Source organism: Crinia signifera, chromosome 5 (genome assembly GCF_055691185.1).
Source record: "Crinia signifera chromosome 5, ASM5569118v1, whole genome shotgun sequence".
In the NCBI taxonomy this organism is placed as follows: domain Eukaryota; kingdom Metazoa; phylum Chordata; class Amphibia; order Anura; family Myobatrachidae; genus Crinia; species Crinia signifera.
This window is the reverse complement of record NC_139221.1, coordinates 81,015,934-81,043,087: the sequence shown is the minus strand read 5'-3', so window position 1 is coordinate 81,043,087 and position 27,154 is coordinate 81,015,934. Positions and strand designations below refer to the sequence as shown.

At 41.9% G+C, this 27,154-nt stretch overlaps 1 protein-coding gene across 1 annotated transcript; it reads right to left on the bottom strand.

The window, feature by feature from the left end:
* Positions 1–134: 134 nt before the first annotated feature.
* ESCO1 (establishment of sister chromatid cohesion N-acetyltransferase 1) lies at positions 135–25,557 on the bottom strand. Its single transcript, XM_083187534.1, has 10 exons — positions 25,211–25,557; positions 20,433–22,267; positions 17,842–17,941; positions 14,746–14,797; positions 7,172–7,295; positions 6,924–7,055; positions 6,751–6,840; positions 4,897–5,040; positions 2,583–2,770; positions 135–1,371 (listed from the first exon to the last, which is right to left on the bottom strand). The coding sequence occupies exons 2-10, from the start codon at positions 22,263–22,265 to the stop codon at positions 1,224–1,226; spliced, it is 2,811 nt and encodes a 936-aa protein (XP_083043660.1). The 5' UTR covers positions 22,266–22,267; positions 25,211–25,557; the 3' UTR covers positions 135–1,223.
* Positions 25,558–27,154: the final 1,597 nt, after the last annotated feature.

Sequence of the window (27,154 nt, the reverse complement as noted above, 5' to 3'; positions counted from 1 at the left end):
TAGCCTTGAACATTTTTAGGAAAAAAAAAAAAATGGACAGATCCTGTGACACTTGAATGCCAATAATATATTTGTCTTGGAGGCGTTTCAGTTTTGTGTTTTTCTTTTGAAATCAGAAATATGACCACAGAAAAAAGGGTGGAAATTATCAGTTTAATTACAGAGTTAGTAACCAAGCAAAACATAATTCAGGGAAGGCAAAACATTATTCTACACATTTACAGAAAGGCCACAGCAGTTTATCAACATACAGTATAAAAAACCCTTAAAAAGAGTGACTGAAAAGAAGACAAGTATCACTCTGAAGTCCTCAGCGGTATATACATTGCACAGTCTGTATAAGCAGATCATCATCTATCTTTAGGTCATTCCAGCATCCTAGAATTATCTGCTGCATTTTGCATTTAGTTTGGTCTTCAAGGGCTGTAGAAGTAATTATATATCTTATCTACATACCGAACATTAATGTCCATACTTAAAATAACACAACATTGCTCCAATATATTTTTACGCAAGATACAGACCATAGTGTGCAACACCCCACCATGAAAAAGGAACCGCATGGGTTCCGAAAGGTGCAGGATACTAGAGTAAACACTTTGTGTTTAAGCAATGTTCAAATGATCACATCACTGACATTACATGGATAGGTTATCAAGTTGTTAAAACTATATAATAGATTTTAAAAGAAATTCTTTGCCTTCGATGATGGTCTATTTTTAAAGTATTATGCAAATACATATATCTTCTAGTTCACATGTATGCCAAACTCTTACCTATTCTAGTGGGTGTACCCAGCCTGCCTTTGCTGGAATGGAGATACCGGTGTTTGCAGAGAAGAAACAGGTGCGGTGTCTATTATACAAGGAACTTAGAAATTGTATTTCAAAAGGCATTTGTGCACGTGTATATACCCATAAGGATCTTCAGTTTCCACCGAAAGTCTTCCATCTTTACAATTCATTTAGTCCACTATGAACAAAATAATTTGCTGCATGTAAACATGACTAAAGTACTGTATACAAAATACTTTGAACCATGATCTTCTGGAAGAAAGATATCAAAATATTTGCTTTTAAAATTAAGCTTTATCCAGTTTTATGAAAAACAAAAAAAAAAACATTTGAACAGCCCTTGGGATGTTCACATCCTGAGTTCATTTATAGGATCGTTATAAAATCGCAACACGGGTTTCGTCTACCGAGAAGGTAGGCGGTGGCCCTTCAGCTCCCTTGTTGTCCACTCACAAAATTATATACTAGGAACTGACTGGTGCCACAATAATGTGTTGCGAACAGTTTGCCATCTGGAGTTGGATCGGAGAACGCAATTTCATCTTTGTTCAGATGAGAGCCGTAAATGAAATGGTTCCTGTCAGGAAAAATAAAAATATGATTACGATTGGTACAAAAGGCATAAATTCTAAGCTGCTGGCGAGACGGAGGAGAAAGCCATTACATATTACAGCATTCCAATTGCAGCTGCCAAGACCGCAGTGTTAGAAACCTAGTGCAGAGAACTCTAGAATACCAAAGTTCTCCTAACGTGACATGACATGATCGTCGATTGTATGGATTTACTTTCTATACAGTTCAAATATTCCTATTTATGGATATAGATCATGATGGGCATTGAACAGAAATGACTGGTGCATGTTGGTGCCTCTTACTGTTAAAGAAAGGAGAGTGGCTGTCACACACCTAGCACAATCATTAAGACTTATGTATAGTATACTGCCAGTCTTTTAGAAGTAACTAGCTTAGCAGCCCCCTCTAGATTCCTATTTCCACATACCAGGCCCAGAATGATAAACATTAGTTGACAATTCCTTTTTTTCCCCAAGCTTACTATTTACATATACACATTGCAGTATCCCCCCTTTAGAAGCCACATTTTGGGCAGTATCCTTTTAGCCATGAATAAATTACCACAGCTAATTACCTGCAAAGTTTTCACAGCAAATAGGATACCCCCATTTATATTTTCCCAAATTAAGTCAATAGCGGTCTGTACATGTTGTTTAGAGCAAAGCTACTCTTGGAAATATTTATCTATGCTACATTTACACCTTGAGAATGTCAATGGTATTTAGATTTACAATAGGTTTTCCATGTCTCCTCCCAGAAACCTGTGGACCTTTTAAAATGTGTCAGTCAGTAATGAGTGCACCTGTGTACCTGTGAGGTGAGCTGGAAAACGTGAACTGTTGGTAGCTCTCGAGGACTGGAGTTGGCTACCACTGCAATAGGTGGTCTCTGTCAAATACATCCTGCTGATCATTCAATTAGACAAGATGAGCCAAATGGTTCTGATCTACCATCAAACTATGCTTCTATAGTGCTCAATACTTCATATAGCACAATACTTACTATTACATCTACATATTTAACACTAAATCAGTATATTACACCCACATGAATGCTTCGGACACACACACACACACACATATACATATATATATATATATATATATATATATATATATATATATATATATATATATATCTCTCAGGAAGACAGGATGCTACTGAACAATACCAAGTATAAAATCTCACATCATATTCCATGAAATATCTTATTACCTTAAACACTCAAGCATCCTGGATGCAATTTTCTTCCGCCGCATCATGGAAAAAACCCAGATGCGACTCACTCCGCAGATAGCTGGCTCAGGAGAGGTGGAGCAGCACCAAGCTTTCACCCGCTCGGAAAGTAACTGATCCTTTTCAGAGCTACCACTTGGAATAAAATCATCAATCACTCTATAGCCCTAAAAAACAAAGACATAAAGAAATATCAGAGATCTGTGCCATTTAGGAAACAAATGTGAAGGATGTTCTACATCACACACACACACATAGGCCAAAGACTATAGTAATAGTTACATATAATTCAGGTGTTTTTCATTATTATTATTATTATTTTATTATTAATAAATGTAAATCTGGGCAGAATCCAGAGCATTTAGAACTAATGATTTTCTGATGCCTAATAGCTGCTTTGGGAATAGTAGAGGAGAGATTGGGAAAGCAGTCCTGAGGTTGATGAGATAGATGGTTCTATATGTACAGTATCACATGTAAAGCATAGAACAGCAATGCTATGTGTCTAAACCCAGAGGATCTGTCTGCAAAAGACAGAAGAATGTCCTCCATGTTCATAAAGTGGTCGAGAAAACCAATCTTTGCATGAGGGAGTGACCGAGCGGGCAGCGCTGCTGAGGTGACTAAGTAAGGACTTCATATACTTAGTCACCAACATAGAGACATGGCCTAGAAGCCAGTAGGCCGGACCAGCGGGAGTAGAAGCATTAAAAATCTTCTTGGATTTTAAAAGTAATTTGTAGAAGGTAGATACTGTGTGTGAGACACAAAGCAACTTGAAAGGCGTCAGCTCACGTGCGGCTGATCCTAGCCTATCAGATTAGGTTAGAAAATGCCTAACCTACACATTCTTATCCAACCTCAAACTTATTCCGGCTTGTTCCTATCAGGAGATGTCTTACAAAATTTTACACAGGGCCTATTTCTCCCCCAAGCGATGTTACCTGATGGGCACCGCTGACTCTTCTGACTGCCCCAAATGTCACTACCATGATGCTGACCTACTTCACTGCTTTTGGTCCTGCCCACATATCCAAGCTTTCTGGAATACCCTACACAACTTTGCCACCTCTTCATTGAAACTGTTTTTTCAGTGTAATGAGGCATGGGCGTTGTTTAGATACGTTGCAGACCAATCCTGTCCCCAAGCACGACAAGAAACTCTTGGTGATCCTGTCCGCTGTTGGCAGAAAAGCCATCCTGCAGCAGTGGATACACACCCTGGCCCCCTCCTTGGAGATGGCGACGTCTAGGCTACTCTTCCTATTTACTATGGATTGGCTAGAGACGTCCCTCCACAAGGAATCCATGACCGCAACCCTATTCCAATGCTGGGATAAATATATCCAAATCCTACCACCTAGGACTAAATCGGCAATCCAATTATGCTTCCAGTCCACCTCATGGTATAACCTTCAACTCCTCCAGAATAAGACCCCTGTCACCATTTAGACGCCATATCTCCTGAGACCCCCTCTCCTTGTGCACTTTTACTCCATATTCTGTTCCCACTCTTTTCTCTCTTTCCCATATATCTCCTGCTGGATGGCTGGATCGGTCCATTGATGGGTGGATGGCCTGGTGCTAAAGGCGGGCTGTTAGTTGTTATTTGGATATCTCGAAGTTGATATCTATTAGGTACTATCGAATTAGTATTGTTACTATTTTTGTGGCTTGCATTTTTATCTGAATGCTAAGGCTTTACTAATTATTCTTGGCAAATCATTGCTCAAATTATTGTTTTACCACTACCGAAGTTGCCATGCCATGTTCCTTGTACCATTTTTTTTTCTTTTACCTATATTATATGTTAACTTTTTTTGGAAAATTTTGAAAATTGTGAATTGATCCTCATAAAATACTGTTATATATCTAATTCTGATGTTTGTAACAATGTTGATACATGAGGCTCAATAAAACATATTTTGGAAAAAAAAAGAAAATGCCTAACCTGTAGGAATTTCCAAAAATCTGAGTGGGGGACGATTTTGACTATACAATTTCCCTTGAGCCCTCGGTGGCCCAGATCCCCTAATTGTGTCTATATTTCTGTGCGATTCTGACTATACAAGAACACTTGATTGTACACAATAGAGTAAAAAGTGTACCTGCCTGCACAGTCTATTTTATTCTTGTGATACAATTGGCATAGCAAGCTGTATAGATACCGTGCAATATGTACTGACCTTTTCCTCCGATTCTGACTATATAGTGAAAACCGAAAGTACATATTGCACCGTCTGTACGCACCTTAAGATTCAAACATTGTCCAAAATTCCATTTCAACACCTACCCATTGAATGTGTTCCGCTATTAAGCAACCAACAACTTTCTTATCACTGTTGATAAAGAGAAGGGTCTTTGTCCTGGAATGGAGGCGAAGAGGAACCTGCTGGAACCCCAAATCATTATCCACCATTTCTCTAATCTCTTCAACCTATAAAAAAACAACACACATAGCATAATGAATACTACCAAGAACAGGGGGTTAGAACTTAAGTAGATAAAGCTAATATAAAATAGCCATCCAATTCCAGTTTATATTTGAGTATGAACTGAGTGCAACACAATCATTGAAGTGGGGAGAAAGGATATTTTTTTATTTTATATTTTTTGTGGGCACGCCATCTACCTTGCTACCCTAACCAGCAAGCTTTGCAAGAGCAGACATATTGGAGACAACTGGCATTGAAGGGACTCCATGGTGCCTGTGCCACTTATTAGCATGCAGGTCTCTCCAGCAGCAGCCTCGATCCTACACATAAGCCCACTCGGCACTTGCTGCTTGAGAACGCTAACAAAGAGACCAGGGGCCAGCGTAAGGGTCTGTGCTGCCACAGATGCAGGAGAACATAATGATCCGCTCTACTGCTGCTAAAGACACTCTACCATTCTGTCTCACCTTAATAAATATATATGAATACATTTGTTTGGTTTTATTAAATAAACAAAAAGTATACATTGTACAACTAAACACTAATTGGAATTCCTAAAATGTAAAATCTAAGAGTTTTTCCATTAGATTTATCAGAGATCATATGCACTATAGTCAAGATCCACATTGGGTGCCAGATGCACTAAGCTTCAAAAGTTATACAATGGAGAGAGATAAACAAACAACCAATCAGCTCCTGCCTGACATTTTTCAAACTTAGAGGCAGATGTATTAAGCCTTAACAAGAGATAAATGCAGGGTGGATAAGGAGAGATAAACGTCCAGCCAATCAGCTCCTTACTGACTTTTTTCAAACAGCTGTCTGTAACATGGCAGTTAGGAGGTGATTGTCTGGACATTTATCTCTTGTTAAGGCTTAATACATCTGCCCCATAGTCTGGACATGAACAGTCAGGTAGGAGCTGATTGGGCTGGCTGTTTATTGCTCTTCATTTAATCACTTTTGAAGCTTAGTGCATCTGGCCCTCAGAGTCTTACAATATCTTACAAATGTGCTAAATCTAACAAATGACAGATGCTCAATCACAGAAAAAAAGCAGTCTATAGGGTTGAAACACTTGATCAACTGAAAAATGTAATAACACCCCAGACCATTACTGGTGATATGGTGTACCCATCCAGAAAACTGAATGTGACATACACTATATATTACTTTTATGCCCCTGGCACATACTGAGGTGATGGGCTAAGACCTTCATTAGTTTGGCTGCCTGAGTGGACGACCAGATGAAAGTAAAGGTGGCCATACACACGCAGATTTATCTTCAGATCTGGCTGGTTGGAACAAAAACATGGTTATGGATGAGAGCAAATGACAGTTGACCATTTGCTTGGAAATGCTGGAACTGTCACTCATCCATAACCATGTTTTTGTTCCAACCAGCCAGATCTGCAGATAAATCTTACTAGTGTATGGGCACCTTAATCAAACACATCTCTGCTTCTTATATTCTGTTAGCGGGCTGACATAACCAAATCCTGTAGGCACCACAGTGAATAGAAACAGAAACCCTCAGAAGCATATCGCCCCCGTTCTCCCATGTGCATTACATTGATTCAACCAACCATAACACACAGAAAAGTCTTCATACATGACTTATCCTTTTAAGTCAAAGGAAATTTAAAAGACGTTAAATGAACCTTCATTCCTCAGAAATTGCATTTTAATAACGGCAAATCCTATTACTGTACCTTTTTAAGGGCATATTTAGGGTCATCTGGCAATACCATAATTATTTTTCCATCGGGGTATTCGGCCACAATTCTTTCCTTCTTCCATCCCTGGTAAAACAAACCAAGCATGAATGCGCGCACAATATATAGTGTCTATTGTATGTTTTCGGAAAAGGGCGCAGAATTCCTACCACATATTTCACAGCACTGATGAACTGATTATGAAATAGGATGTGTTGGGTCTCATCTTCAGGATTAGATGCCGTGTACAGCATGCCACACACATTACAGGAGATCGCACCAAACCGCTTTTGTCGAGCATCCTACAAATATGAAAAAGAAAAAAAAAATCTTCACATAACCAAAGACGCCATATACAAGCTGTGGTAAATGGCTAATAATCAGAATACATTATTATCTGGTTAAACACAACACCTACTATGATGGGCTGGTTGTTGCTATCCTTGTCAGCATCTTTCAGTTTCCGAATATCTTTCTGAATGCTCAGATCAGATGATGGAGGTTTGGATTTTGTAGCCACAAAGCTGTTGCCTTCTGTATTCCTATAAAGTCAGTATCATACAGTATTTACACCGCTCCAATGCTTTCTATTAAAGATTTACAGTAACAAGCAAGTAAGTGTTGCTGACATGAGTATACTTAAATCAATTTAACTAGGAATAACAGTTTAAATGTGACCAGTGGTACCAGGCAGCGTGAGTAGAGAGGACAGGCAGCACAGCCTCTCTCCCTAGCCAAGTACAGCACATGTTGCTCAATACCTGCACCTCTGCTAAGGTGTTTTTTTTTTGTAAAACTGGTGCGTGACAATGCCCCCTTTTTACTGGGGCCCGGCTGTGCTGTCGGCGCCCCTGAATGGGACATTACTACACTTTGTTTTACCACCGCAAATAGATGAAAGTTACAGACAATAACTAGCACTTCTGACCAAGTAAACCAGCATGTTAATGATGTCCCCATACCCACTGCACCTCCATTTCCCCACACCCCAAACTTACTCCTAATCTACTGTATATCACATAATGCACTGTGGCGTCCCAGACGTTGAAATATCTTTGCGCAACCAGCCTTGTGAGATTGTTTTATCACTTTCCATGAAACAGATGTGTCCACATACATCTATTCCATGTTCGCTCAAGTCGCATTGGTGTTGCACATAAGTTCTGTGTCTTTTTCCACCAAAATGCATATTCTTTGCAAAATGGAGTGAAAAAGTGCACACAAATAGTTTCTGCTGCTTAACCCCTTCACGACATTTGACGTATATATACGTCATGGCCGGGAAGTACTTCCCGACACATGACGTATATATACGTCATGACTTTAAACTGTCACTGCGTCTAGAGACGCAGTGACAGAGGGACGATGTCTGCTGTCCCTGACAGCAGACATGTCCCTGCATGCCCAGGGGGGGCTGCGATGCCGCCCCCCCGTCGGCGATCGCTGTGATTGGCTGTTCAGTGTGAACAGCCATTCACAGCGTTTTCCTGTGTTACCAGCAAATCAGACGCTCGGTAACACAGGTGTCAATCACCGCCGGGCGTCAGGGGGCATGAGGGGGTCATCGGTGACGATGACACCTCACCCCACCCTCACCCCACCTGCCCCCAAGGCTGTGATTGGTCCGTGGGACCCACGGACCAATCACAGCCAAGGCGCGACATTTAAACTAACGGTGACTGCGCTGCAGACGCCATTCCGGTCTGGAATAGCGTGCAGAGCGGTCACCGTGCCTATCTGCCGTGATACTGACCTGATCCTTGCTAATACTTACCTGATCCTTGCAAATACCTTACCTGATCACTTGATCACTGCTTGTAGCGTGCTGGACGCTTCCTGGATCTGACTTCCTGAGACTTCCTGCTGCTGCTGCAGTGTGATAGAGAGATAGAGAGATAGAGAGAGAGATAGAGACAGAGAGAGCTATATTTTGTGTCTGCTACCCCACCTTTTTGGGGGTGCAGGGGTTTTTTATATATAAATAACTGTCAGTGCTGCTGCTGCAGTGTCATAGAGTGATAGATAGTGATAGATAGTGATAGATAGTGATAGATAGTGAGAGATAGTGAGAGATAGTGAGAGATAGTGAGAGATAGTGAGAGATAGTGAGAGATAGAGAGATTTGTGTCTGCTACCCCCCCTTTTTGGGGGTGCAGGTTTTTTTTTATATATATAACTGTCAGTGCTGCTGCTGCAGTGTCATAGAGTGATAGATAGTGATAGATAGTGAGAGATAGAGAGATAGTGACAGAGAGTGATAGAGAGTGTATATTTTGTGTCTGCTACCCCCCCTTTTTGGGGGTGCAGGTTTTTTTTATACATATAACTGTCAGTGCTGCTGCTGCAGTGTCCTAGAGTGATAGATAGTGATAGATAGTGAGAGATAGAGAGAGATAGTGACAGAGAGTGATAGAGAGTGTATATTTTGTGTCTGCTACCCCCGCCTTTTGTGCTGATCACTATATCTGAGGTGATCAGCAACTTTTTGGGGGCGCAGAGGTTTTTTTTTTTTATATATACCTGTCAGTTGCTGCCAGTTGCACCAAAGGTTGTGCACCTGCTGCCCCTCACTGGTAATCAGTGTCGCATCACTGATCACCTTTTTTTTTTTTTGTGGGTGCTGTGTGGTCTTTTTTTAATTTTTTTTTTACACACATTGTGATTTTGTGGGTGTCCTGTGGCCACTGTGCGCTGATCAGTGACGTACATCACTGATCAGCTTTTTCGGCACAGGGTTGATCTATTTTTTTTTTTTTTTTATCAAATTCCTGTTGCCTTTGAGCGCTGTTCAGTGACGGACGTTACTGACCAACATCTGTGCTCAATTTTTGGCGCAGGACCTTTTTTTTGTTTTTTTAACCCCTTCAATTTTTTTTTTTTTAACCCCTTCAATTTTTTTTTTTTTTGTATAAAGTATTTTTTTTTTCTGCACTACATACACACTACATACCCCCCGGGTTGAAATAAAGTTTGTACCCCCCCCCCTACACTATACACGTGTTGAAACATTTCACTACCAGTAACACAAAAATAAAAATGGCATCCCAAATGTCATCCCAGTCATCCAGAAGAATGTATTCAGTGAAGGAGGCATATGCCATGCTTGCTTCTGACTCTGACACAGCCAGTGAGGCAAGCGGGGAATTTGAAGGATTCGTCTTAAGCTCCTCTTCCTCCTCTGGTGATGAGGGACCCCCTCAAAGACGCCCCCGTAGAGCAGCTGAGACCCCCCCCCCCAATAATTGATCTCGTATGGACCCCACCACCAGACAATTTTGAGCCCCAGGTTCCTGAGTTTTTGGCCATGCCAGGAATCCAATTTGATTCCACAGGTCTCAGAGAAATTGACTTTTTCAAATTATTTTTCTCTGATGATTTTATAAATTTAATGGTGGACCAAACTAATTTATATGCCCAGCAGTTTATTGCTCAAAACCCCACGTCATCATTTGCTAGGTGGACCCCTGTAGATGCAGTAGAGATGATGACGTTTTGGGGTCTGGTGTTTCATATGGGCATAGTAAAAAAGCCACAAATTAGGCAATATTGGAGTACAGATGTTCTGTACAGCACCCCATTTTACCGTATGGCCATGACTCGGACTCGTTTTGAGGCAATCCATAAATTTATACATTACACCGATAATGCACAGTGCCCACCCAGAGATGATCCCACCTTTGACAGGCTATTCAAAGTCAGGCCGGTCATTGATCATTTCAGTGCCAAATTTGCAGAGCTATACATCCCTGATAAATGTATTAGCATCGACTAGTCCCTTATACATTTTAAAGGAAGGGTTAAATTCCGCCAGTACCTTCCCAGTAAGAGGGCAAGGTATGGCATAAAAATGTATAAGCTGTGTGAAAGCACCACAGGGTACACCCACAAGTTTAGGGTATATGAAGGGAAGGATTCAAGAATTGAACCGCCAGAATGCCCCCCCTCCCTCGTAGGTGTTAGTGGAAAAATTGTCTGGGATTTAATGCACCCCTTCCTGGATAAGGGTTATCACCTCTATGTGGATAACTTTTACACCAGCATCCCCCTGTTTAAGGCCCTTGGTTCAAGAGGTACAGCAGCTTGCGGTACTGTGCGTAAGAACCAAAGAGGCCTCCCAAAAACGCACATTGCCCAAGTAATGAGAAGGGGTGAAAGCAGGGGAATATGCACCGAAAATATGTTGTTGGTCAAATATAAGGACAAGAGGGATGTCCTTATACTGACAACAATTCATGGAGACAGTACCACCTCCATCCCTGTACGAGGTACCAGTACCCACACCTCAAAACCAAATTGTATCCTAGATTACAATAAGTACATGGGCGGAGTGGATCTTTCAGATCAGGTACTGAAGCCGTACAGTGCCCTGCGGAAAACAAATATCTGGTACAAGAAGCTGGCCGTGTATATCATCCAGATGGCACTGTATAACGCTTACGTGCTATTCCGTTCTACCGGCCAGAGGGGGACATTTATGCACTTTCAAGAGGAAGTCATAAAGGGCCTAATATTTGGGAACCAGCAGGCAGAGGGCCCCAGTACTTCTAGTACTGGCCCCCGTATTGTACCAGGGCAGCATTTTCCCAACGAAATCCCCTCCACTGCAAGAAAGGGCAGGACACAAAAAAGGTGCAAAGTTTGCTATAAAAAGGGAATAAGAAAGGAAACTATTTTCCACTGTGAAACTTGCCCCGACAAACCCGGCCTATGTATAAAGGAGTGTTTCAAAATATACCACACATCTATGGATTATTAGGTTCATCATTTCACCGTGCTTCGGGGGTCTTGCTAATGCCACATAGCACCCACCATTCATTCCACCAGAATCTGAGCTGCAAAATCCAAAAATCACTCCTTCCCTTCTGAGTCCTGCCATGCACCCAACTGGTATTTTTTGGTCACATGTGAGGCATTGCCGTACTCTGGAGAAATGGGGGCACAGATTTTGGGGTGCTTTGTCTCCTTCATTCCTTGTGAAAATGAAAAATTTTGAGCCAGAAGTACATTTTTGTGTAAAAAAAATGTAATTTTTCATTTTCACAGCCCAGTTGTACCAAAATTGGTGAAACCCCTGGGGGTTTGAAATGTACACTATACCCCTAGATGAATTCCCTGAGGAGTGTAGTTTGCAAAATGGGGTCACTTGTGGGGGGGTTCCACTGTATTGGTAATGCAACATAGCACCCACCATTCATTCCACCAAAATCTGTGCTTCAAAATCCAAAAATCACTCCTTCCCTTCTGAGTCCTGCCATGCACCCAACTGGTATTTTTTGGTCACATCTGAGGCATTGCCGTACTCTGGAGAAATGGGGGCACAGATTTTGGGGTGCTTTGTCTCCTTCATTCCTTGTGAAAATGAAAAATTTTGAGCCAGAAGTACATTTTTGTGTAAAAAAATTTAATTTTTCATTTTCACAGCCCAGTTGTACCAAAATTGGTGAAACCCCTGGGGGTTTGAAATTTACACTATACCCCTAGATGAATTCCCTGAGGGGTGTACTTTGCAAAATGGGGTGACTTGTGGGGGGGTTCCACTGTATTGGTGCTTTGGGAGTCTTGCTAATGCAACATGGCACCCACCATTCATTCCACCAAAATCTGTGCTGCCAAATCCAAAAATCACTCCTTCCCTTCTGAGTCCTGCCATGCGCCCAACTGGTATTTTTTGGTCACATGTGAGGCATTGCCGTACTCGGGAGAAATTGGGGCACAGATTTTGGGGTGCTTTGTCTCCTTCATTCCTTGTGAAAATGAAAAATTTTGAGCCAGAACTGCATTTTTGTGTAAAAAAATGTAATTTTTCATTTTCACTGCCCAGTTGTATCAAAATTGGTGAAACCCCTGGGGGTTTGAAATGTACACTATACCCCTAGATGAATTCCCTGAGGGGTGTACTTTGCAAAATGGGGTGACTTGTGGGGGGGTTCCACTGTATTGGTGCTTTGGGAGTCTTGCTAATGCAACATGGCACCCACCATTCATTCCACCAAAATCTGTGCTGCCAAATCCAAAAATCACTCCTTCCCTTCTGAGTCCTGCCATGCGCCCAACTGGTATTTTTTGGTCACATGTGAGGCATTGCCGTACTCGGGAGAAATTGGGGCACAGATTTTGGGGTGCTTTGTCTCCTTCATTCCTTGTGAAAATGAAAAATTTTGAGCCAGAACTGCATTTTTGTGTAAAAAAATGTAATTTTTCATTTTCACTGCCCAGTTGTATCAAAATTGGTGAAACCCCTGGGGGTTTGAAATGTACACTATACCCCTAGATGAATTCCCTGAGGGGTGTACTTTGCAAAATGGGGTGACTTGTGGGGGGGTTCCACTGTATTGGTGCTTTGGGAGTCTTGCTAATGCAACATGGCACCCACCATTCATTCCACCAAAATCTGTGCTGCAAAATCCAAAAATCACTCCTTCCCTTCTGAGTCCTGCCATGCGCCCAACTGGTATTTTTTGGTCACATGTGAGGCATTGCCGTACTCGGGAGAAATTGGGGCACAGATTTTGGGGTGCTTTGTCTCCTTCATTCCTTGTGAAAATGAAAAATTTTGAGCCAGAACTGCATTTTTGTGTAAAAAAATGTAATTTTTCATTTTCACTGCCCAGTTGTATCAAAATTGGTGAAACCCCTGGGGGTTTGAAATGTACACTATACCCCTAGATGAATTCCCTGAGGGGTGTAGATTGCAAAATGGGGTGACTTGTGGGGGAGGTTCCTAACTTTTAGCACTTATGGTGCCTAGAAACCTACATGGTGCCTAAAAAAAAATCTCATAAAAAGGAGGCTCCAAAATCAAGTAGGTGCTCCTTCTATTATGAAGCCTGTGGTTTGGTCAACGTGCACACTAGGGCCACATATAGGATATTTTTGAAAACAAAAGAATTGGGGGAATCAATTTTTAGTCACATTTCTCTAGTAAAATCTACTGTATTCGTTAGAAAAATGTATTAAAATTGAAACTCTGCAAAAAAAAAGAAATTTTGAAATTTCACCTACACTTTGTTTTAATTCCTGTGAAACACCTAAAGGGTTAACAAACTTCCAAAATGCTGTTTTGAATACTGTGAGGGGTGCAGTTTTTGAAATGGCATCATTTATGGGGGTGTCTCACATACAAGTCCCTCAAAGTCACATCAGAACTGAACTGGTCCCTAAAAAAATCAGTGTTTGAAATTTTCTTGAAAATTTGAGAATTTGCTAGTCATATTTGAAGCCTCCTAGTGTCCAAAAAAATGAAAAGGAGGTTGAAATAATGATTGCAACATAAAGTAGACATATGGTCTTTGTTAGTTATTAACTATTTTGAGTGGTATGATTATTTGTCTCACAAGCAGAAAATGTGACATTTTGCATATTGCTAAATTTTCCATTTTTTCACGATATTTTGGTATTTTTCACAAAAAAACACAGACTGTATCGACCAAAATTTACCACTAACTTGAAGTACAATGTGTCACGAGAAAACAATCTCAAAATCACTGGGATAAGTAAAAGCAAAAAAAAGTTATCCCCACTTAAGTGAGACATGTCAGATTTGAAAAAAAGGGCTCTGTCATGAAGGCACAAACTGGCTCTGTCATGAAGGGGTTAAATGATATGCAGCATACCTATATTCAGTGTGCATTTGTATAAGAAGTTGAACTGTAATGCAACATTTCATATGCAAATACAACATCACAGAATACAGACATGCTGCATATCAGCAAAGTTGCTAGTTTGCTTTGTGAATAAGATGCATTTTAATGGAAAAAGTTGCAAAAAAGGTGCCAGGGCTGCTTAACATGAAAGGAGGCTAAAGAGACATCTGTAGGTTAAAAGAAAATAAACCCTACCTACGTGCATGCATGCCAATGGTTTCTATAAACTGCCAGATAAATGCATTTCACATAATGAATCTTGTAATGTTCTGCTTGCCATTTTGGTTATGCAACACCAACACACATGTGATTGCAGCACTGAGGCATTAAATACTATGTTAGTACTTACCTCCTCTCACCAGAAGGAGCCATCTGCTCTGTCAGCTGCCTGCAGTCACTGCCTGAAATAGATTACAATAACCCCAGCTCAGTTAGCAATTTTATTAATCATTCTAGAACAGATACATATATAGGTCCCCAGTCATTGCAGTCATAGTAAATGGTTAACAAATAGTGCATAGTATAAATTATATCATTTGGCTGCACATTTCTAAAAACTACAATTAATACCAGATAATATTATCTTTTCAGGTCCATCCTGGATAATTAAGTCTGGCCTCACTCCCTGCTCCACTCCCCAGAGTGCCCAGGCCTCACTCCCTGCTCCACTCCCCAGAGTGCCCAGGCCTCACTCCCTGCTCCACTCAACAGAGTGCCCAGGCCTCACTCCCTGCTCCACTCAACAGAGTGCCCAGGCCTCACTCCATGCTCCACTCAACAGAGTGCCCAGGCCTCACTCCCTGCTCCACTCAACAGAGTGCCCAGGCCTCACTCCCTGCTCCACTCAACAGAGTGCCCAGGCCTCACTCCATGCTCCACTCAACAGAGTGCCCAGGCCTCACTCCCTGCTCCACTCAGAGTGCCCAGGCCTCACTCCCTGCTCCACTCCCCAGAGTGCCCAGGCCTCACTCCCTGCTCCACTCCCCAGAGTGCTCAGGCCTCACTCCCTGCTCCACTCCCCAGAGTGCCCAGGCCTCACTCCCTGCTCCACTCCCCAGAGTGCCCAGGCCTCATTCTCCACTTCACACCCCAGCCCTTATTATCTGCTTTTTATCCCTTATGCCTCACCAGATATGTGGTGTTTCTTTGAATGAACCCTGTATGGCTTCTTGTCCATTTAAATGGACAATATTACAAAATATATCACGTAGACTGTAATGTGAAGACAGTTGCCATTTAAATACCAATGTCCATTTAAATGTATGTATATACTGTGAACTTTGCGGACAGATTCTAGAGTATCAAAATATGGAATAATGAATTAGAACAAAATGCAATGTTGTGTTGTACGAGCTACAACGCTTTATGTAATAAAAATAACCATATTTGGGGGTTACTTAGGGCCTCATTTATCTTCTTTAGCAGTATTATCACCTGGGAACCGTGCAAAAGGTCGTAAAGCGTTGTCCATCACGGTTTTAACCATCCAGTTATAAATAATATGTGAAATGCCTACTCGGTAAGCTATATTTGGAAAGCAAGATAAAAACCTTTGATCAATTGAAATAAAATTATGCAATCCCTAATTATGCTATTTATGGTTACCTACAGCTGAGACATGCTCTGCTAGCTCAGTATGGGGACTCCCCTCCAGGGTTGAGTGTCTCTCCTGCTAAAATGCTACTCCATAAGATTGGGTCCTCTACCTTAGATGTACTCAACCCATTGGTATGTTCCATTAGTTGCCTCTTAGGGCTCTCGGTGGGAGGAAGACATTGGCAGCCCGTTTGATGAGGAATGGTCAAAAGGTGCTTCAGCCTGTACTAGGTTGCAACAGGTACAATTATATATTCTTCACTAGTTGGTTTATTTTGTTTAGTTTTTCTGAGTACATCTAGGTGCCATTTATGTGGGGTACTTGGTTGTTCCTTCTGGCATCTTTAGTGGAGATGTTAACGTATAACCTATATCTGCAATCAGGTCAAACTGTATCGGTCATACTTTGCCTTAAATCAAAAACCGCTTTATTTAATCTTACGTTAGAGGAACATTTATTCCCACAGTTACATAGAAATAAATATTTGGCCTAAGACGATAATATTTATAGCTTGCGATGTATACTTGATGTAGTGATCCAAGGTTGCATAAAGTGCTTGGTGAATCAAACCAATTGTGACCATGCTATAGATACACCACATAACTCCATCTTGAAACATAGGGAGTCAGATTGGCTCGCACAGCACATTTGGTTTGCTAATGAACAAAACTATGTGCAATGGAGGTGGGACTAATGTAACATGTGCAGAGAGAGTTAGATTTGGGCGAGTTATTTGGTTTCAGTGCAGGGTAAATACTGGCTGCTTTATTCTTACACTGCGGTATATATATCAGTTTGAAGTACACATCCCACCCAAATCTAACTCTCTCTGCACAAGTTACATCTACCCCACCTGCAGTGCACATGGTTTTGTCCATTAGCAAACCATGTGTGATTTGCGAGCCAACCTGAATCACCCCCATAGTGAGAAACTCCCATATAAAACCAAAGGTAATTTGTGAGAGACCATTTATCCCCTTCGAAGGGTACAATGTGCTGTTACTTTGGCATTTCAACCCCAGGAACAGCACCTTTTCATGCAACCTTTGCAGGCTGGTTTGAGCATAAAGTCATACAAAATGGCTGCTGCCCCATACTTTTGTGTGAATTCGGGCCACCATAAAGTGTGGCCACTGACGCAATGACTTGCACCCATGAGATCATTGAAACTAATTGGATTGAACCCTAATGCTCATACAAACTATAAGATATGCTGAGATCATTCACTATATCGTGGTGCCGTAAGACAAATGGTCAAAGTGATGTCACTCTGAGCTCCGCTAAGCATGCAGTTACTGATGTCATATTGGACTACATGTTCAGACGATTGGGGCTCCGTAGGAGCGTGTATCCTTAACGACATAGGGTGGTTATTCTGATTGGCTGGCTAAGCATCGAATTGTAGCCATGTAACGTCACCTGCAGGAATGCCCCCCCAACCCCACTGCTGTTTCCCCTCACAAGGTGTAACGAGGACAGATCCCCTCGCATGTAGGACAAAGGAACTGCCTCTATCAAGGCAGCAAAATGAATGCCCAGGGGGCTATCATATTTCTCCACTATATTTAGAGTCTAGGTTTCGGTTATACACAAGAAGAGCAACAAAAATGATGAAGGATTACAGAATAGAAAAATCATCACGAGTAATAATTTCAAGCGCATACAATCCAATATTTTAGTCCCCTGAGGGGTGACTAATGGGTATGCGAGCACATACACACATGCACACAAACTGCTTAGTTTGTTTGCACACTAGGTTTTGGACCAAATAGATTCTTGGATAGACCCAGATATGTACAAACTATAAATAAGTAATAATGTATGTAGTACAAGTTGTTTGTCACTTACATGGAGTCTCTGGTGGTTTTATCTCAGGTGAAGAAGAACATCCTGAAGGCTTTTTTACTGGAGAATTTTCTGGACTTGAATCCAAATGTAACCTAAATCCCTGTAAATCCAAAGACGAACACCATATACCATCAATATTACCATTTTAAAAATTGAATTACCATGGAGTACAGGTAGCAACATACAGTTGAAGGTCCAACCGCCTCTATACCCAATTAGCTACCTGGAAACTAAAAGTATTTGTCTAATAAAGGGGCAGATGTATTAAGCCTCGTGAAGAGATAAACTGGAGATAAAGTGGAAGGAGATAACGCACCAGCCAATCAGATCCCAACTGTCATATTTCAAACACAGCTGATTGGCTGGTGCGTTATCTCTTCCAAGTTATCTCCACTTTATCTCCAGTTTATCTCTTCTCCAGGCTTAATACATCTGCCCCATTATCACAAATGAGAGATAACCTAAGTATGAACATTAGATGTCAAAGCTGTCCCTAATGGAGTGCATGTGTACACATTGGAGGGCAGAACACCTTACAACTAATACTGGCATAACTGATTACAAAAAGTATTAAACCTGTAAATTTGGGTAAAAGTGTGCAGCTGACATCAGGGGGCAACAACTGCTTATCGGACATATATGCCACATGTGAGGCTGCCAACAAGAAAGACATGTATCCCAAAAGCAGACACCATGGACTGAGAACCCATTGCAACTACTACTGGGCAGATGGGGGTGGGATGTACGTGTACCCTATGCTACAGAAAGAAAAAAAGGAGGGGGCTGCCGAAAGCAATAGCCTCCCCCCAGCCAGAGTGGGCCGCCAGAAGCAAGGGGTGGCCCAATGTTTAGATAAATAAACAATAGTATATGCAAAGTGTTCTGGTCCCTTAATGTTTTACTGTGAATATTTGAAATACAATTGGGGGTAATATATAGTGATGCCTTGATGGAGACTGTATGGGCTAACATACTTTAGGTGCCTAGGCCAAGGTAGGGGGGAGTGTTTGAGTTCCACAGAAACCAGCAGAAGGTGTAGAATTAGAAATATTCGTGATGCAGTGAAACTCCATAATATATGGTGTCACCCCACTGATGGTAATGGTGGGAATTGGAGTTTGAGAAAAATGGTGTAGAGAAGGGATAGGCCATCTACACCAGTGGTAGGCAGCCCATAGCACTCCAGATGTGGTGGAACTACACATTACAGCATGTATAGCATCAGTATTGCTGTTTGGGTATGCTGGGATGTGTAGTTCCACTGCAGTTTCCAGCCCACAGTGTGGAGGATGGCTGAAAAATGCATGAGATGTTGAGGGAACTCCTAGGGTTAAAGTGACAAAATACAAGGTGCACAGTGTTAAGCTGGGTACACACTATACCAGGCATGGTCAACCTGTGGCTTTCCAGCTGTTGTGAAACTACAGGTCCCAGCATGCCTAGCCACATATTAGGGAATGCTAAAACTGCTGGAGCCTCACGTTGCTCATGTCTGCACTAGACTATATGGCATTCGGGCCGCCATATCGGAAACATTGTCTAGGGTATACCAGCTATGTCACTGATGATGCTCACCCCGCACATCAATGACATGCTCCATCGGCCCTACATGCTGGCATCCTGACCTTTTTGAAGATCAGACCCCGGTCTTGCCAAGGCATTTGGGATGCCACAGTATGTATATTGAAATCCGGCATCCTGACCACAAGAATGTCAACTGAATCCCTTCCATTAAGCCAAAATCTCACTTAAAAGAGGATATAGGGAATGCAATTTGCTGGAATCCTCTCACTCCTGTTTTTAGAAGACAGGTTTTCTAATTGACAGGAAGAGGGAAAGGAAAAAAATCTTATGTTTCAATATAGAAGTATCCAGAATGTCTGATAAGTAACTGTCCCTGACAAATATATCGATGTCCATTCAATCCAAAATCGAAGGAAAAGTCTCACCGTGTGCACACACTATTAGTTGGGTTGAGTCACTTTGTGCTTAACGGGCACCTGATTGGATCAATCACATTGCGCTAATGGGTACCCCAAAAAAGATTGGATCACCCCAATGAGGAGAAAGAACACCTGCTCAGCTGACACGGGTATGCTGACGGCTGCATGACTTCTGCACTAGCTGGTGTCAAGTTACTAGTCAATTCGGAGTGCCATCTGAAGCATACAAAAAAAATGCTAATTTCCTACCACAGGCTTAACCTTGGACACAATTCTTTTTAAGAGCTAAAGGAAATAAAGGGATAAAAAGATCTGGACAGTTGCAGTGCTACAACCAAAGAGGATGTGGAACTGTAGCAAAAAGGTCAGAGAATGGGAAGAGTCCACAGAAAAACCCATTTCATGCAACATAGTTTAGGAAAAGACTAACCAAAGCCATAAGGTGCACTCTGTAAATCAATAATAAAAAGGTGAAAAGTTACACAATATACCTTCAAATTAACAAAACAAGGGAAAAAAACGACAACAGCATTACGCCACAATATATACATGGTTTTCTGCTTCCAGTTTTCAAAAATAAACAGTTGGCAGCCACAAAACTAATTTTCCAGCAATGTGAACATAGCAGAAAAAAAAAGCTGCAATTACCTCATCAAGTGCTATTTCAAGCTCGTGCTTGATATGATTCTCCAGTAGGCCATTTTCTGTAGATGGCTTCTCCAGTTGTTTTTTATGCCCCGTTGCCTGGAAAGTATGGTTTTTCAACCTTTCTGATAAAACAGTTTTATTAATGTGCGTTGTCAATGTTGCATCAGACTTCTTTGAGCTTTTGGGAATATTCAAGCTTTCAGTCACCGACTGTTGTACTTGTGAGACTTTCGCTTTAATCATGTCAAGATTGGGAAGCACAGCTTGATTTCGGTGTACATTATTATGAACAAAGTTTTTTTTTAATTTAATTTTGTTCCACTTGGAATTTTTAACTCCTGGACTTGCTTTTTGTTCAAGCTTACATTTCATATGAGATGGTTTTCTGCTTGGAAAGAAACGTTTTGATTGGTTTACTGGACTTTCTTCAGCAGGTGGTGGAGGTAAAACTTTCATTGGACTGTGCTCTTGGTTCTCCGCAAGCTCTTCCACAGTTAGAGTATTTGGAACACAAGGAATCTCTCTTGCAACTTCTACTGTATCAGATTCTATTTCTCCTGCTATTTCATTACACAAATCTAAGATACTAATTCGCTTTGATTTCTGGTCATCTTCAGGAGGTGTGACCGGTTTATTTTTATCAACCGCTGCTTTAGCATCTTTATGCTTTTTCTGTTTGTTACTTGCTCCCTTGACTGCAGGTTTAATCCTTTCCCTCTTGCTCTTTAGAGCCAATGTAGATAATACGGTTTTAGCTTTATTACTGCCTTTCAATTTTTTATTCAACACTATATTAGAACTACTACATGGTTCAGATTTATTTTTAACTGCAATTTCTTTCTTTACTTTGCTACTGGCTTTTATTCCAGACTGTGTTGTTCTCTTGACTTGAGCAGCATTTTTTGGACTTGCTTCCCTTCTAGCCTTTGCATCCTCTTTAATCGGTCTTGTTCTTAACACTGGTTTCTTAGAGATTATTTGAGGACTTTCTGCTTTAGTTTTATTATTAGGTTTCTTTTTGGACAAAGGTGAAATAACCGTTTGCTGCCGCAGTTGTTTTGATGGTTTATCTCCTGCCCTACGTGGACCGGACAACTTCGGAGCAGTAGGGGTTGGCTTACCAGTTTCTTTCTTACAGTCTAATTTTGTTTTTTTGTCACCTGTTTTCAAAATGGCTGTTCGAGTAATGCTTACAGTAGTTTGTTTATTTCTGCTAACTCCTCTTTTAGATTGTTCTTTTACTTTCAGTTGCTTATCACCCTTCTTTGCTTTGCTTTGCGTGGTTTTAGCAATCTTCTTGGCCTCCTTTACATGTACCGATTTTAAACCTCTTTTAGTTGGGGTTTTAGTGAGGCCATTTTTCTTCACACACTCCTTTTTAACCTGTTTCACTGATGAACTTTTGCTAGGATTCTTTATAATTTTAGTTTTTCTAACTTGTACAGATGCTCCTCTCGCCTCACGGGATTGAACAGTCTTATGTGCTTTTGGAGCATTGTTAGGTGATTTCGGAGTATTTCTTTTTAAAGCAGTCAAGTCTTTGGCTATACGTAGATCTTTCTCCTTTGCAGGCACATTTTTCACAGCACTATTTTTGGTAACTTTTAAATGTGTGTTCTTCCGTTTGAGTTTTGATGGAGATGATTGTAATTTCTTTATGGCTTTATTTGCAGATACTTTTGTATTTTTTTTCTTTTGGGTTGAACACTGAATGGATTTAGATTTGTTTATAACACCATTTCTTGTTCTAGATGTGCATTCACTTTCTTCCTTAAGTTTCTGGCGCTTTGCAGTGGCTTCTGGGAAAGAGGACTTCCGTTTTTGAGAGGTCATCACTGAAAGATTATAGAAGAAATAAATGGGACAGAGAATGAACAATGCAGTCATTTAGAACAAAGGAATAATGTGCTACAATTTTATGGATTAAAACATCAAAACATCATACCTTTTGCAATTTCACACAGGATTAGAGGGGTATTCAATCCGGCTAGGCCAACAGCTGTGACCTGGTCCCGTTCTCGGCCAACTCAACGTCTGCTTCACAGGCGGGATTCAATGTCCTGCCTGCCGAGCGTCAAAAAGGGAGCAAGTCGAGGGATAGTGACAATGCCTGGTCGTTCTCGGCAGAACGGACCCGACTGAGAACACAGCATTGAATAGGGCCCTGCCGCTATTTCCCCTTCGGGAATAGTGGCGGGGGATTGGATACCCCCCTTAATTACTAACAAATCGTTTATAATGACATTCATGATGTTACAATATAAATAACATGCTACCAAAGACTGAAGAAAAAACCCTCAGCCAAGTTGAAATTTAGATGTAACTGAACAAAATATTTGGTGGGCTCCCCCAACATTTCTTTAACCTGTCTCCTTAGTCACATATAATACCCCTTTTACACCGAACATCAAATTACCGGTAGCAGTTCTACCCAGTAATTTACTCAGTGTAAAAAGGTCAACCCGGGTCTTAAATCCCAGGATGCCAAGGGACCCCATTTCACTGCAAGTCCTACACTAACAATTAGTCTCTTAAGCGCCTGGCAACTGCCGACACATCATAGCTAAAATGAGTATGTGTTTTTTTCTGGTTTAGAGCTCACCTGCCAACTACCTTATGGCTTTTAAAGGTGAGACAATCCCCAACACAGCATATAAATTTGTATTAAAAGGGGCAGCTGTCAAAGGTTTCAGATAAATTACCTTATGAGAGACCAATTGTTAGTGTAGGACTTGCAGTGAAATGGGGTCCCTTGGCGATGGGCTGCAAGCTTAAATGAATTGTTCAATTCATGAACTAAAACCCCCATTATTTATTTATTTGATTATTTGTATATTAAGGCGAGTTAGTTTATTATGGTGAGTGTTGAGCCCCTGCTGCCAACAGATGGCAGTGTTTCGGAGACACAGACCCTAGACATATATATATGACAGAAAAAAAAATATATATTATACACGGTGCAGAGATGGTCACTGATGAAAAGGAGACTCTGCCAGGGAACCACAGGGGGAAATAGCATGCTCCAGTGACCATTAGGGGCTGAACACGGGAGCACGCACCCAGCAATTTATGGCCCACAGTACATACAAAACCACTGGCAATATGGTCACTCAGTGACCATATTGCCAGCGATAAGTGCTTAATGTGACCCCGTGTATACACAGCTTTACAAAAATCAAATTAGCAATGTGGTCAGAAACCTGAATATCTTAGTCTATAATTCGGCCAAATTAAACTGATAGTTTTGGTTTAAATCCCACACAGACTAACCCAATATATGAGAATACAATTCGGAACAGCAACATTTTAGGTGCTGAAATTCCAACAGGACCTAAGCATCTATTTAGTGAGGCTGGACTCCTTACAGGTTGAGTCTCCCATATGCGAAATCATTTTTTTAGTGCAAGGAAAGCTTCCCTAGAGCCCTGAGGCTTAAGGTGCTTACACACTGGGTTATTTCTTCTAACGACCTGCACTATTTGGGTAAACAATCATATGTGTACCAAGCTTTATATAAGTGACAGACAGAAGACAGTTGTCCTGGGGTCGGATAACCAACTCTTTGGAGCTTATTTTAGTCATGTAATAGGAAGTTCTGTGCATTGTCAGAGATGCTATTGGCAGTCAGAATAACACCAAAATCCTGACCTGTGGCCAGACGACCAGCGCCTGGCATCCCAACAATGATGGAGAAGCAAAAATCCCAGTATCCCAATTGTGAGTATGTGGGGCAGCTCAGCGTTTAGGCTAGTGCCTAAACCTAAAATGACCTCAGCTTCAGGCTGTGGGAAGGTTAGGCAATAACTAAATACAGCACCCCTGTTGGGAATCCCTATATCAGTATGCCAACGTCAGTAGTCTGACTGCCAGCATCCCATTCATCGGTCATCGGTATACATTTCACAGACAGGGCCTGAAATTTCTCCTATTCTATAGACCCAGTCAGAGTTTTCTTAAAAGGCAAAAAGTATATATATTATTTTTCCAAGAATAGTGGGTTTTGCCTTTAAAATAGGTGTTGTTTTAAAACAAACTTATTTGAACAAATGCTTTATATGATACGTACTCCATCATTGTAATTCACATGAGTACATAGTTTTATGGGCAGAATTCTTTACTATATTTTATTCTTGTTTACAATCCTAAGATTAGTTATTGATCAATTTTCTTCCCACTGGAAACAATACCTTAGTGCAATGTCATCATACCTATACTTACAAATAATTTGCAGAACCCGGTACGCCAAACCTGCGCGTGCGGCACTGCAGAACCCGGTACGCCAAACCTGCGCGTGCGACACTCTGCAGAACCCGGTACGCCAAACCTGCGCGTGCGACACTCTGCAGAACCCGGTACGCCAAACCTGCGCGTGCGACACTCTGCATTACCTGGTACTCTGGCCTGTGTGATACCCTACATGACTGGTACACAAACCTATATGACACTGCATTTGGTACTCTGGTCTGTGATACTCTGCATGAGCTGGTATACAGACCTGTGTGACACTCTGCAGTACTGCGTGGCTATAAGTAAAAGCCCTTTATAAAAAGAAATATAATAAGCCGGGTTACAGCATTCCAGGCGCAAAAAAAGACAGCAGTCCTGCGGAAGTGGCTATGGGGCTATGCTAAACCGGAGACCATGGAGGGGGGACAACTGTATGCGCTGTGCAGCCTATAGAAACATACAGTAGGACTATAGCCACACACAGGTAACAGGGATGCAATGAGGAGAGCAGACAGTCCGCTCAGTGGTAGCTCTATAGCAGTGTCACTTACCGGCCTGAGGGGGAAGTTATCGATTCTCCGTCTTCTGTGCTCATCGGGCCCTGCTTCCTTCCTTTAGTAATATCCTAATGACGCCCGATCAGGGAACAACCGCCGCCGGCTGACTGATAGGCACCAGCACAGCCATACACGCACACAGCTAGAGCGCCGGCTCCAGACACACAGCAAAAACTTCCCGGGCGGAGTAACGAAGCGTCAGGGAAACAGTCCGGCGCATGCGCAGCGCACACTCCCCACATTCACCGCCTTCGCTGCGTCTCAAGCCTCGTTTCTAAGCCAACCCCGCTGCCAGTAACCAGTTTCCATGCGTGAGCATATTGGTGTTGGTGACACTTGAGTCACTCACTACGCGACTAGCGGTGATGGTGGGACGTCACGACGCCGCCGCGCGGCGTACTCAGTACTGTGAACCCGATGTTAGCCGATGTTAATCGATGTTTCGATATATTTTTTTTATAAACTGGTTACCAAAGTTTATAATACACTAATAAGCTTCTGAAATGATAAATAATCCCTCTATTAAGTTTATCTTGGCTTACAGTTTATACACACACAATGGATATATGATTCATGTTTTGTGGTAAATCAAATTTGTTACGGAAGGAAAAAAACATGAAGCATTAACTATCAAAACTTTATTGCAACAACTCACAATCTGCTATTTTTACCTAGATTTTTAACTGTATAGCAACAGGCTAATAACTTATGTTGATCATAGAAAATAGCAAAAAAATTTACACACAGTGCAACATAGAACATACTACATTGTTGCTTAGAATAACCATCAGAACAAAGACACTGGCAGCAGCGTAGCTATGTTTTGGGCGCCCCCCGCCACCCATTCAAACCCCCCCAATCCCCCGCAGCCTTACCTTTCGCGCTGGTCCCGGCGGCTTCATTCTTCTGCTGAGGACCACCACAAAATGGCTGCCCCCATACAGCAGACAGTTTCAGAGAACTGTGTGCTATATGGGTTGCGGCCATTTTGTGGTGGTCCTCAGCAGAAGAACGGAGCCGCCGGGACCAGCGAAATAGGTAAGCCTGCGGGGGATTGGGGGGAGGTGTAACTATAGCACCGCAGCCCCCGGCGCCCACATATGCACAGCGCCCCCCCCCCCCCCCCCCCCCGGGCTGCGGTGCTATAGTTACACACATTGACACACATTGACACACAAAAGAAAAAACATTGGAAGATTGAGAAAAACATTGGGGGAGAAATCTAGCGATGTTGATGAAACATTGGATCCTCAACATTGCAGGGTTAAACATCGAACATTGGAACCATAAATTCGATGTTACCGATTAAACATCATATGATTACCCATCCCTACTCAGAATAGTTATGTCAGATTGTGGGACAAATTTACTAAAATGGGAGTTCTCATATTTGCCTACCTGACCCTCTCCATGAGGGATAAAATGCTCTGTTCCTGGACTTCCCTGGTAATGTGTGATTGCTATCACCTTTGGTGAAACACGCACCTTTCTTATCAATTACCTAGCTCAGCAGTTCTCAACCTCGGTCCTCAGGACCCCCAAACAGTGCACGTTTTCCAGGTCTCCACACAGAATCACAGGTGAAATAATTAGCTCCACCTGTGATCTTTTAAAATGTGTCAGTGAATAATGAGTGCACCAGTACACCTGCCGGGAGACCTGGAAACCGTGAACTGTTGGGGGTCCTGAGGACAGAGGTTGAGTACCACTGACCTAGCTCACCACAAGTGATGGCAATCATACAGTACCAGGGAAGTCCAGGAACAGAGCATTTTCTCCCTCATGGAGAGGGTCAGGTAGGCAAGTATGAGTTCTGTTGAAGATGGTGAAGCAACCAATCAGATTCTACTTATACCCCTTTTACACCAAAACGCCGGGTCGCACCCGGGCTTTAGGACCCAGCTTCAACCCGGGTGCGACCTGGCTTTTGTTACCTTT